Raw genomic sequence first — 13,893 nt, forward strand, 5'->3', positions numbered from 1 at the left:
GATTCCTGAAAAAGTAGAGCAGGAGCAAGTTCGAGAAATTCCCTGGCCAATGTTTCCTCCATGTTACTGGAAATGTACCGCAAGGGAAGTCAATTCCTGTGGAGTGAGTTTTCCTGGAAAGCAGTAGAAACCTTTGCGGTAAGGAAATGATTTACCTGAGTCCAGCTTCAGGAAACTGCTTCTATTCACTGCATACAAAGCAGCTCTGGGTTCTGAGCAATCCTTGTGATTGGTAACAGTGGTGAGTTGTTTAACAACCAATACTTTGTATTTAAAACACAGAGGGGTGATTTTTCATATTCAATGTTGCATGGAAACTGGCGATAGCAGATCAACTACTCGCCCGCCTGCCCGGAATAGATACCTGAGCAGTGTAGAAAACAGCCGACCATCCCACTACCACCGCACTTAAGGCGAGGCAATACAGGCACTTCAGGTGCAGTTTCTGGATTAAGGGGAATCAATCCCTTCACCAAGGGCAGTTCAACTATAAACACACGGCACCACAAGGAATTTACTTTTGCGATTATTTCAAAGTGTTTAATTTCTCGAACAGCAGGAATTGCAAATTAATTCCACTCTTTACGGCAGCCATAAAGAAAAAGAAAAGCTTGCATGATTTTATGAGAAAAGTGAATGAAAACTAATATTTTTAAGTGCAGTTTTCCAAAATACATGCCGTGCAATTTTCTACACTCCCCCTCCAGTCTTATTTACGATTTCTGCAACAAAAAAAATTCCAGCCAGTCAAATTGGCAGCAGGAAGCAGTCCTCTTCATTTTAGAGCCCAGTTGCGACAGGAAGTGCACCAAGATATTCAAATTTCCTTGACATCAGCCGGGCTGGAAAATCCCACCGGATCCACCCCCCCGCCGGAGTATTTTGTGGTGTTGAAGGTGGCCCCCCATTGGCTGGCAGATGTATAATCCGGCCCCGCCTCTGTGAAGGGGGCTTCCCGTTGTTCGCACCCTCCACTGCCAGGAGACCCGTCCGGGGAGAGCTGGGTAGGGCCAACGTCATTGGGACCATAAGATCCCGCTGGCAGGATTGGCAGGAAAATCCCGCCCTAATTGTTGATTGAAGCAATCCACAAATCTTTGAAAAGATAAATAAACAATAAAGTTCTGTAGTTCTAATATTTAATAGCTTTGATTCATAGAGTACGTGATAACAGAAAAGGACGTGTAACTGTGGCTGTGGATATTTAGTACAACAGGAATGATATAGGCTTTTTAGATATTTTTAAAGGATGTCTACCCTGGTGTCCTACTTCACTCCTTTCATATGGGAGGCAGTGGCAAAGTGGTATTATTACTGGACTAGTAATCCAGAGACCCAGAGCCATCATCTGGGGATCGGGTTCAAATCCTGCCATGGCAGATGGTGACATTTTAATTCAATAAAATAATCTGAAATTAAAAGTCTAAAGATAACCATGAAACCATTGTTGATTGTCATAAAAACCCTTTAGGGAAGGAAATCTGTCATTCTTAACTGATCTGGCCCACATGTGACTCCAGATCCATAGGGATCACCAAGCCAGCGACACACATATACCATGAACACATTTTAAAAATTACCTGCAACCCCTCTGATGCTTAACATTGGTTGAGTGCATGTGGTAACTTGGCATGATTTTCCTCTTCAATTATTCTCCCAATTCAATGCCTGGTTTTGCTACTCTTTGGAGCATGACTATGTTTGAAACTCGGCACATAAGCCATGGAACACTGCATAATACAGTACCAATGTCCTCCACCATGTGATGCAGCACATTGGAGTAACAACACACCACACATGGCAGCAAACTTTCTTTAACCCTTTAAAAGTGAATGCAATATTTTGTGCGCCACATCGAAAACAAACATGAAATTGCAACTTTCTGTTTTTCCTGATAAAATAAATCGGGATAAAACTCACAATTCCAAAGTAGAGATTGAATTTACCAGCAGACAGGCAGGCCCAAAATAATACCATGGCTGCTAAATTTCACCATATTAGAAGCCCCGATTAGTTGCCAGACATTACTTTAAAAAAGGTAATTGCAAAGATAACCAATGTGCTAATCATGTGGGAATAAATCTGATGTTTGTGACAAATCAAAACATTAAAACATAGGAAATACTGAATGTAAAAGACTGAGATCCATCTAGTTCACATTCTACCATCTCAATAGTTGTCCAAAAATGTAATTTGAATTTGATTTATTGTCACATGTACCAGTGTACAGTGAAAAGTATAGTTCTGCATACAGTCCAGACATATCGTTCCATACATGAAAAAACATAGGACATGCATAAATACATAATGTAAATACATAGGCACAGGCATTGGGTGAGCCTGTGGAGTGTAGTGCTACTCAGTAAAGAAGATGTGTGAAGAGATCAGTTCAGTCCATAAGAGGGTCATTCCAGGAGTCTGGTAACAGCAGAGAAGAAGCTGTTTTTGAACCTGTTAGTGCGTGTTCTGAGACATTTGTATCTTCTGCCCGATGGAAGAAGTTGGAAGAGAAAATAACCCGGGTGGGAGTGGTCTTTGATTATGCTGCCAACTTTCCCAAGGCAGCGGGCGGTGTGGACAGAGTCAATGGTGGGAGGCGGATTTGCGTGATAAACTGGGCTGTGTTTACGACTCTCTAGTTTCTTACTGTCTTGGGCCGAGCAGTTGCCATACCAAGCTGTGATGCAGCCAAATAGGATGCTTTCTATGGTCATCTGTAAAAGTTGTAAGAGTCAGTGCGGACATGCCGAATTTACTTAGTTTCCTGAGGAAGTATAGGTGCTATTGTGCTTTCTTGGTGTAGCGTCGAAATGGGTGGACCAGAACAGATTGTTGGTGATGTGCACATCTAGGAATTTGAAGCTGTCAACCATTCCACCTCGGCACTATTGATGCGGACAGGGGTATGTACGATACTTTGCTTCCTGAAGTCAATGCCAGCTCTTTAGTTTTGCTGATGTTGAAGGAGAGATTGTTGCCGTTACACCACTCCACAAGGTTCTCTATCTTCCGATACAGCAAAATGGAAATGTTGACTTATCATGACAATTAATCTCTTATCACTCAATCTGCTACAGAACCAGACAAGAGGTGAGGGATATCAGTAATGGTGGAAAACATTGAGAGTCACAGATTAAAAGTTCCTCCTAAGCTACTCGTAACATATGTCATGCCTCAAATTACTCACAAAGCAAATGCGAACATATTCAGATAAAAATCTATCTAATTCACCTGTGAATGAAGACAAATCTCCATTTATCTATGATGACACAAATAACCTTCCTGAAATATAAGGGGACAGATTGTGTAGCATGAAGGAGAAACTGAAGGAAATCCTTGTTAGTCAGGAAATTGTATTGGGGAAATTGATGGGATCAATTCCAATAAGACCCCAGGGCCTGAGGCTCAGCATCCCAGAGCACTTAAGAAAGTGGCCCCAGAAATAGTGGATACATTGGTGATCATTTTCCAGCATTCTATAGACTCTGGAAGAGTTCCAGTGGATTGGAGGGTAGCTAATGTAACCACACTTTTTAAAAAAGAGGGAGAGGGAAAATGGGATTATAGACCAGTTAGCCTGACATTGGTGGCGGAGAAAATGCTGGAGTCAATTTTTAAGGATGAAATAACTGAGCATTTGGAAAGCGGGGATCGGATCAGTCTAAGTCAGCATAGATTCACTAAAGGGAAATCAGGCTTGACAAATCTTCTGGAACTTTTTGAGAATGTGACCAATGGACAAGGGTGAACCAGTGGATGTTGTGTATCTGGAATTACAAAAGGCTTTTGACAAGGTCCCACACAAGAGATTAGTGAGCAACATTAAAGCTCATGGTATTGGGGGTAATGTATTGATGTGGAACTGGTTGGCAAACAGGAAGCAGAGAGTGGGAATAAACTGGTCCTTTTCAGAGTGGCAGGCAGTGTCGAGTGGGGTACTGCAGGGTTCAGTGCTGGGACCCCAGCCCACAGCTGTTCACAATATACATTAATGATTTGGACAAAGGAATTGCATGCAATTTCTCCAAATTTGCAGACGACACCAAGCTGGGTGGCAGTGTGTGCTGTGAGAAGGATGCAAAGCAGCTGCTGGGTGACTTGGACAGGCTGGCTGAGTGGGCAAATACTTGGCAAATACAATATAATGTGCGTAAATGTGAGGATATCCACTTTGGTGGCAAAAAAAGAAGGAAGATTATTATCTGAATGGAGGCAGTTTAGGAAAAGAGAATGCAATGTGATCTGGGTGTCATGGTAGAACAGTCGCTGAAGGTTGGCATGCAGGTACAGCAGGCGGTGAGGAAAGCTAATGGCATGTTGGCCTTCATAGTGAGAGGATTTGAATATGGGAGCAGGGATGTCTTGCTGCAGTTATACAGGGCCTTGGTGAGGCCACACCTTGAGCATTGTGTGCAGTTTTTGTCTCCTCGCTTGAGGAAGGACATTCTTGCTATTGAGGATGTCCAGCGAAGATTCACCAGACTAATTCCCTGGATGGCAGGACTGACATATGAAGAAAGACTGGATCGACTGGGCTTGTACTCACTGGAGTTTAGAAGAATGAGAGGGCATCTCATAGAAACATATAAAATCCTGATGGGACTGGACATGCTAGATGTGGGAAGAATGTTCCCGATGTTGGGGACTTCCAGAACTAGGGGTCACAGGCTAAGAATAAGGGGTAAGCCATTCAGGACTGAGATGAGGAAGAATTTCTTCTCTCAGAGTTGTGAACTTGTGGAATTCTCTCCCACAGAAAGGTATTGGGGCCAGTTCGTTGGACATATTCAAGAGGGAGCTGGATGTGGCCCTTGCGGCTAAAGGGATCAAGGAGTATGGAGAGAAAGCTGGAGTGGGAAACTAAATTTGCATGATCAGCCATGATCATATTGAATGGTGGTTCTGGCTCGAAGGGCAGAATGGCCCACTCCTGCACCTATATTCTATGTTTCTATGTAATGCTAACGTTTCGCCCCGCATGTATTACAACGAGTTTCAGAAGCACATCAACATAACCTGAGAATATGGAAATTAATAATGTTGTATCTGATGATGTAATTAATATTTTGTCTTTTATTGACTGCCAAGTGGAATGAATTAGTGGCTCATCTAACTAAAAGATGTTGCTCTTGTATGTCCTTTCTGCGGAGAATGGTGTAAAATTGTGGAAGGATTTTCAGCCTGATTCACAATCACAAAAGGCCCCAAATGGTCTCGCAGAACTATCTTTATGCCAGCTTATATGGTGATTCATCCTGTAAGGTGAGAGGCTTTAATGGACTTCCCTTACCCTTATGATATGGAGAGTTCTTTACATCCATCAGACCCATACATCCCACTGGACGCTAACCTTACAATTCAGAACCAGCATTCAACCACTACCTCCAGGGCACACTGGAGTTAAGATCAAACACTGACTGAGGGACAGGAAACCAAAAGTTCTCTCCCATCCAGCTGCAAGTGAAAGTATTCAATTTTTACTCCTGTTCTGCCTAAACTCTAATTATCTGCTAAATTTCCGATAACAAAATATTGTTTAAAGCAAAAAAGAGCTAATTTAGTAAGGAATGTTGAAGTTCTGTCCTGAAAGGGTTAAGTGGGTGTCCTGCTGTATTGGAAACAAAAACTTAAAAACAAGCCAAACTATCTGTCAGCCAAAGGTGTTGTCATGGTGACCTCTTTATCCAAAAACATATTTCATGGAGGTTGGATAAACTTGCTATCCTGGCCACTTACAGCTGTTTTTATTGGCCAGTTTTTCTGAGGTCACCTGGACTCTGTTGATTATGGAAAACGATCCAGAATGTAGGCAGTGCCAAGATTTGTGTGGAAGCGTTTCAAAGCCCACATTTGAAAGATTGCTGCTGCTGGGGGTCCCATTGTCTGGTTAACCAGCATCTGCAGCCAGGAGGACAAAACATTATTCCATCAATGTAAAGGATGACTCCAATCCAAGTCTTATATTCCCTCCATGGAGTAAAACTGGAATATAGGAACAGGAGTAGGGCATTCAGTCCCTCAACCCAGTTCCGTTATTCAATTAGGTCATGGCTCTTCTATATCTCAACTTCATTTTAACCCCAAGCCCAATTTGTTTCTTATCCCTTAATACAATCCGGCCATAAATATTCCTGAAAAATTCTTTCGATCTCAGCTTTGAGAATTTCAATTGACCTAGACTTAGTAGCTTTTGGGGGGAGAAAGTTCCAGCAACCAGGCCCCCCCCCCCCCCCCCCCCCCCCCCGGAACAGTATTGCATTGCAGACTCATCCAATAACACTGGTAATTTGCTATTGTATGCTACAGTGCATTATCCCTTCAGTTACATTGGGCAATGTGCTGACTGTCAACTCATTATGGGACATCACTCAGAGACTGAAATAACATGATGATACAATGGGTTCATATATTTCCCTAACTCTAACTTAGAGTTACGGCGCGGTGGCACAGCGGTTAGCACTGCTACCTCACAGTGCCAGGAACCTGGGTTCAATTCCGGCCTTGGATGACTCTCTGTGTGGGTTTGCACGTTCTCCCCTTGTCTGTGTGAGTTTCCTCCGGGTGCTCCGTTTTTTCCCGTAGTCCAAAGATGTGCAGGTTAGGTGGGGATCCGGGGATGGGGCGGTGGAGGGGGGGGGGGTGGTGTTGGGCCTAGTTGGGTGCTCTTTCAGAGGGTCAGTGAAGACTTGATGGGCCGCCGAATGGCCTCCTTCTCCACTGTAGGGAGTCTATGGATTCAAGATTCAGAAAATCACAGATCACCTTTGTGCACATGATCCCACATTTGGAAAGTTGGATTTTGTGACTTTTACTTCTGAGAAGGGTCCATTTATCTGCTTTTCTCACTCAGTGCATCATGTACTGCCTGATCAGGTACACTACCAGTTATAAATTAAGTGTATTAAAATTGTTGCCTCACCTAAGTGTCGCAGTTTTCTCCAAAATGTAGAGCACCTCTGTACATGAGCATTGATAGGATGCAAAATGATTTGCAGTACGCAGGTGAAATAAGACACTGATTCTTGGAATTAGATTTGTTCCAGTGAGTAGATAGGCTGATGTTATGGCATTTCTGGGGCACTCTGTCAGTGCCAGCTGTTATATTGAAGCTGGCACAGGCTACCTACTCAGGAATTGGCTTCGGGAGGCATAGCAAGTTCAACAGCACAATCAGTGTATAATTGGCAACCATGATTTTTCAGTCAAATTCATACATTAAACTCGGGGTGAAAATTCTGGATACAAAGATCTAAAGAAAAACTTGGAATAAGATTGCCTCTTCAGAGAAAGAATGCCAAAGCAAAATTCAGGACTTTTCAGTATAAAGGATGTGGATGTTTTGGACAAGCTGATAGGGCTTAAGACAAATAGTTCCCCAGGGACAAGTTGATATTTATGTCAGAGTGTTGAGAGAGACTAAAGAGAAGATCTGAAAGGTACCGATAATCATGAGGAGAGATTTATTGGACACTGAAGATATCAATAGATTGGAAACATATGCATTTTCAAAAATAGTGGCAAAGCAGATGCAGGGAATTGCAGCCTATTCATCCTATTTCAATTCTGTGCAAAACAATGGAACAATTATCAGGAGTAAACCCGAGGATTATCTGCATAGAATTAACCTAGTTCACAGCAGGGAACATAGTTTTTACATGAGCAAGATCCTGCTTGATTGATCCCCTTGATTTATTTTAGAAGTGATAACCCTCAAATGAGTCCTATGAATTCCAAAAGATGATTGATAAATCTCAACATAATTAAACTCTGTGCAGTGGGGATTTAGTACAAAACCTGGGTGTGGATAAGAAATTGGATGAAGAGTAGAAATGTTTAAGTATTTTTAAAGGGGTTATTGAGGTAAGTATTTAAGTCGAGAGACCCAGGGCTCAGCAATGGGGCCAGTGCTGTATCTATGAAATTCAGAATTCAAAAGTTCTACTATAAGCTGGTCAAATGTCAAGACAATACCAAAATAAGAAGGGTAGTGAAATCAGTGATGCAACCTATAAACCTCAGGGTGAGTTAAATACAATATACACATAGATTGAGCAAAAACGGATAAAATGTAATGCAGGCCTCTATGAAATGTTGCACACAGGGAGGAAATGGGTGATTTATGTATTTGTATGTAAGTAGCTAAGGATGAAATTGAAAGAAACCTGAGCATTAGTTGATTGAGTGTTCAATTTGCACAGACAATGCAGAGTAGAAATCACAAAAGACAAGCTGAGAATCCAACGTCATATCCAAGACAGCAGAATACAAATCGGAGGAAGTCGATGAACAAACTCTACAGTGCTCTGGTCAGATTGCATCTTGAGTACTGTCACCAGTCCTGGCAAATGAGGAAGATATTTAATTCTGGAAGCATTGCAAAGAAGAGCCAACTAGCTGTAGTCCCAGGGACCTGAGCTATGAAGAAAGACTGACAACATTGAAGCTTTCCAGCCTAAAGGGAGGCATTTGGAAGGGAATATTATGGAGATAGATGAGAGAACTAGAAAGGTTATTTTGGAATACTTTTAAAATAAACTGGGAATAGAGCATAGGTTCAAACCCATTAAAAGTAACTAACAACGTGAAATGGGATTCTGGATAGAGGAGTGGAAGTGGAAACCTTGGAATGACTTGAGAACTAGCTAGATACAGCTACTGGGAAAGTATAGTCATTCAGAATGGATGGCTTAAAATAGGTAGGATGGCCTTCCTCATCTCAAAGTTAATTGTAATCTTATGAGGATAAAGTTACCCTTACTTCACTCTAACATTATCCTCAGAGCAACACCCTCTATGGCATCAATGTGGCACATGTCTTTGTCGCAGGCTGCGTCATTCTTGATTCTGAATGAAGCTGGACATTTAGTATTGCACCACGCTGAAGTGTGGCAAGCTCTGTTCATGTGTACCTTTTGGGAAGTAGGTTGAGACTGCACAAACTTAGTTCATGCAATAGTTCAACAACCAGCAGGGAGAGTAGACAATCTGGGTTGTATTTATTCTCAATTTCCTCCTATCTCCTTCTCTTGAAAAGGCATTGGCTCGCTACAGTGTGCAGTTCCATGAATTACAATCATATTTCAATAATGTATCCAAACGATTGTTATTCATGTATTACATTTTTCATTGAGTGTTAAGGGACTATTAAATGTCAGAGCTATCATAACCAAGCCTGATCTGGTCCTCAGTTAATAGTTAATAGGGGCAGCATGGTAGCACAGTGGTTAGCACTGTTGCTTCATAGCTCCAGGGTCCCAGGTTTGATTCCCGGCTTGGGTCACTGTCTGTGCGGAGTCTGCCCATTCTCCCCATGTCTGCATAGGTTTCCTTCAGGTGCTCCGGTTTCCTCCCACAATTCCCGAAAGATGTGCAGTTAGATAATTTGGACATTCTGAATTCTCCCTCTGTGTACCCGAACATGGAATGTGGCGACTAGGGGCTTTTCACAGTAACTTCATTGCAGTGTTAATGTAAGCCTACTTGTGACAATAAAGATTATTATTATAAACACATGCACACACACTAATAATAATAATCTTTTTTGTCACCATGGGGGCCTAGAGCCCCTTCCGATTTACTGCTATCACTGGCATCACAGTGCCACTCTGTTCTGGCTGCTGACTTTGAGATGCGCCAGTGTCAGGAGGGGTGATTCAGGTGAGGTGGAGACTGCCGTTGTCTCCTTGGTGGCAGGCCCCGCGTCAGCCTCCAGCACTCCCTCCTCCTGGATGATGCCCATAGGGCCCTGGGGTTCTCCTTGGGGTGGAAAGGTAGATGTAGTGGGCTCCAGAGGCCTCTCCATCATCAGGCTCTGCCAATCCTGGCACCTCACCATTGCCTGCACCAAGGTGTTGACACCCTCAGCGATGCTACTCAGTGACTGGGCCATGCTCTGCAGTGCCCCGGCAATGTCCACCTGAATCTGGGACATGTCCCTCAGTGACTGGGACATGATGTTGAGGCCCTCAGCCATGGTCAACACTGACTGAGCCAAGCCTTGGACACCACCCCGGATGGCCCGGCTGTATCAGGTGGAGATCCTGCGAGAGAATGAACATGTGGTCAGTGAGAGGGATGGATTATTTTGTCTGACATGAACAACTCACTTGAGACAGGTCATCTGGGTGAAGGGGTCGTGGATCCTCACCTCTACGGCACAGGCAAACTTTGCTGTCAGTGACCGATCTCTCCTCTGCCAACCCCACGATCTCCAGGGCCAATCCTGACAGAGGATGAGGACTCTGATATCCTGAGCCCCACAGCCCATCTGCACATTTCCCGCCTGTTGTGGGCCAACATCTCCTGCGGGGACAGAGGGGGAATTGTGAACCACATGCTTGATGCATCAGAAGGGGTTTATTGCAGGTCTGAGCACCGCTCCGAGGCATGGAGAGGTTTTGCTGATGGGCAGCAGGGTGTGCTGGGGCACAAGCACGGTGATATGCTGTGGGGGTGGGGTAAGAGGTGCCAGGCACCAACGAGGGGAGGTGGGGGGTGCCGGAGATCAGAGGGGGTGGCAGGTGGGACTGATGCCAGGGAGCAGTGACTGGGCCATGCCAGTATTAACTTACCCTTGCAGCCCAGTGGAGCTCATTAGGCTTCTTCCGACATTGGACAGCGGACCTCCTGGTCATTTCGCCTGAACTGACGGCCAATTGAATCAGTTGACGGGATAGCCAGTTCTGCTATGAAGCTCGCGAGGGATTATTGTCGGTACTAAGTGCAGTTAAATACCGCCCACGGTCTCGCTGGCTTGGCCATCGGGAAGCACCCAGGAAGTCACGCCCGATATGACACTTAGAACTTTTCTCATTAAATCGCACCCTAGCTGATTTTAAAAAATGTTTACAGACAATCTTCTATTACTGGAGTTGTTTAGATCTCTAATGCATGTATATTTTGAAAATTACCAGGGGATTTTAATGTCTAAATAATTCAAATACTGCAATGATCATCACAAATCAGATGGTGAGTCACACTAGGTTCACAGGGAACCTTGTCTGCATCCAAGTAATGAAGTCCTGAAGAGACACTCCCACTTTTCTAAAAGGAAATGGAATTAAATTGCAAGACTGATTGGAAGAAAACATGAAATTAGTGCTAAGAATTTCATTTCAAACCATTTCACAACAGCAAAAAGGATAATGCATGGTTGTAACAAGGTAGTTAGTTATTTGAGGAATCCAGGTAATATCATAAGTAGCGAGAGCACAGCTCAAGCTGTTCAAGGACTCAGCTGAACCCCTGAGGGTAATTCATAGCCTTTGACTTCATTTCAACCATATTATTTGCTGTATAATACCTTGTTTAATGAGCTCTTATGTTAATACCTGAATGTGAATATATTTGTTGGAAGTCTTTTGTGTCTGTACTGTTAAAATAAATGATTAATTTGGCAGTTTTATTAAAGCAGATGTTTTATTAATATCCTCATTAGTTATTATGGTGCAGTACCTGGAAACTACCCGCCATAGAAGGGAAAATTGAGGAAACCATTTAGAAATTCTAAAGCAAAATTGTGAGGAATATGGGGCGGGATTCTCCACTCCCGCGCCGAAGTGCCCACGCCGTCGTGAACGCCGTCGAGGTTCACAACGGCGCGAAACGGCCCCTATCCCGACCGATTCAGGGCCCGATAATGGGCTAGGAGCGGGGCAGCGTCATCTACACACGCCAGGCCTTGTCGCAGCGTAAAGGCGGCGCCGCATACATGACGCGGCCAGCGCCGCATAACTGGCGTCACCCGCGCATGCGTGGTTGCCGTCCTCTCCGAGTCCGCCCCGCAAGAAGATGGCGGACGGATCTTGCGGGGCCGCGGAAGGAAGGAAGTCCTCCTTCAGAGAGGTCGGCCTGACGATCGGTGGGCACCGATCGCGGGCCATCCCACATTTGAGGTACCCCCCGGTGCAGGAACCCCCCTCCCCCTCCCCGCAGGCCGCCCCCCCAGCATTCCTGCGCTGTCCCCGACGGCAGCGACCAGGTGTGGACGGCGCCGGGGGAACCCGCCGTTTTGGCCTGGCCGCTCGTCCCATCCGGGCCTGAGAATAGCGGGGGTGCCGGAGAATCACCATTTTGGGTGTCTCCGGCGATTCTCCGGCCTGCGGCCCGCGGAACTCGACGGGGCCGTTCCCGCCGCTTGGGAGAATCGCGGGAGGGCATCGGACCGGCGTCCCGGGAAATTTTGGCGGCCCAGGCAATTCTCCCAACCGGCGCGGGAGTGGAGAATCTCGCCCAGAGTGTGTCAGTGCTTCAGAGTTATAAAGTATTATCATTGTAACATTTATTACAGCTCTGAAATGCAGACAAATAGAATGTTTACCTGACGTCGAAACCTGGAGCCTTGTTACCCTCTGAAACACTATTGTTATTGAATAATGCCAGGCTTTGGAATGTGGAAAATATCATAATTTAATGATTTACATTTAAACTAATTGTTTATGAAATCTGGGAGCAGGGGTCATGGACTATATTATATTTATATAGGGACATCTGGGAACACTGACTGAAACTAATACTGTACACACTGGCTTCAGTTGTTTTTACTACTATGCTTGTTGATATATGTTGATATACTGACTTGTCATTGCTCTGTTCATTTCCATGTAGATGTCATCCTGCCCCAACAATATAACCCATACTTCAGACGTGTGTACTTAGACGTCACTTCAATGGAGAAAAATGTTTCGAACCTGGTGAAGGCAGAGTTCAGAGTGTTTCGTTTACAGAATCCAAAGGCAAAAGTAGAGGAACAACGAATAGAACTTTATCAGGTAAGTTTTCAGTTTTATAAAAGGTTATTGCATTCAATGTTCTTTTTATTTGATGCTAATTTAAATTGTTGGACATAGGTATATTGAATCATTTCATTTATTATGCCATCTTTAGGAGCCATTAAATGTTTATATATTGGGAGAGTTCTTTATAGAGGAACAATATGCTCTACCAACATGCACGTCAAATATGGAAATCATCATGTTTATAGGGTATAGGCCTTTTAGTAACATCACCCCAGAAGGCCCTAAATGCCCTAAATAATATGCATTGTTACAACACCCTGGGCTAGTGCATGGTCAATTCCAGCCCCACTTGACCCGGAGTCACAACACAAGTGAATAAATCAATATTTCTTAGAAAAATACCCTCTACACATACACACACATAAGACAGAAATACGCAGAGGGGCGGGAAGGAGTGAAAAACATACATGAAAGGAAAAAGAGTCTTTGTTTCAGATGGTGTTTTTTTAGCATACATTCCGTCACAGCAAGTGTACAGGTTAAAATCCCTGTTGGCAAGCCGTACTGATCTTATCTGTAGATTCATTCAGTCAGGCTTCAGAAATACAGCAGTCACAGACTTTCTGGAGAGAGAAAGCTAGTCCTGGTCTTGGTTTGCAGCCTGTACTGATTTCTCTGTAGATTAATTCATTCAAGCTCTCTGCAGCCCCAGGAATACTGGATTCACAGCCTTTCTGTAGAGAACCTGGAGGAGAGAGAGTAGCAGGATCTTGTCTCTGTTATGCCAGGATCAAACTGGACCTCTTTAGGACTTTGAAAATCATTCCACTCGGATAGGATCCAATCATCACCTGTTACTGAGCAGAGTATGGCCTTTTGGGCCAATTCATTGGTGACCAACCAATCAAACTGAGTCCCACCCCATCTCTCCTCTGGTGCCGACAAGTCTGCAGCTCCTGTTTCAACCAGCAAAGTGTTCTCTCCTATAACTTCTGAATTCTGCTGCTTGCCTTAAAGATGCATATCCATTAATCACCCATGGATCAAAAGTAAGAATGACAAAATAAAAGAAAGGAGAAATAAGAGGAAGAAACAGAAAGGGGCCATACAGCATCCATGTGCAGATGTTGGGAGAACACTTGAATCCCAAAGCTGT

The 13,893-nt window shown here is 44.1% G+C and overlaps 1 protein-coding gene across 1 annotated transcript in view; it reads left to right on the plus strand.

Annotated features, from left to right (window-relative positions):
• tgfb2 (transforming growth factor, beta 2) overlaps positions 1-13,893 on the plus strand; it is a 121,948-nt gene that overhangs the window by 21,586 nt on the left and 86,469 nt on the right. Inside the window, exon 2 of the mRNA XM_072509352.1 lies at positions 12,607-12,770. Coding sequence (XP_072365453.1) covers positions 12,607-12,770 — 164 coding nt within the window. The remainder of the gene's footprint in view (positions 1-12,606; positions 12,771-13,893) is intronic.

This window comes from Scyliorhinus torazame, chromosome 1, assembly GCF_047496885.1.
Source record: "Scyliorhinus torazame isolate Kashiwa2021f chromosome 1, sScyTor2.1, whole genome shotgun sequence".
NCBI lineage: Eukaryota > Metazoa > Chordata > Chondrichthyes > Carcharhiniformes > Scyliorhinidae > Scyliorhinus > Scyliorhinus torazame.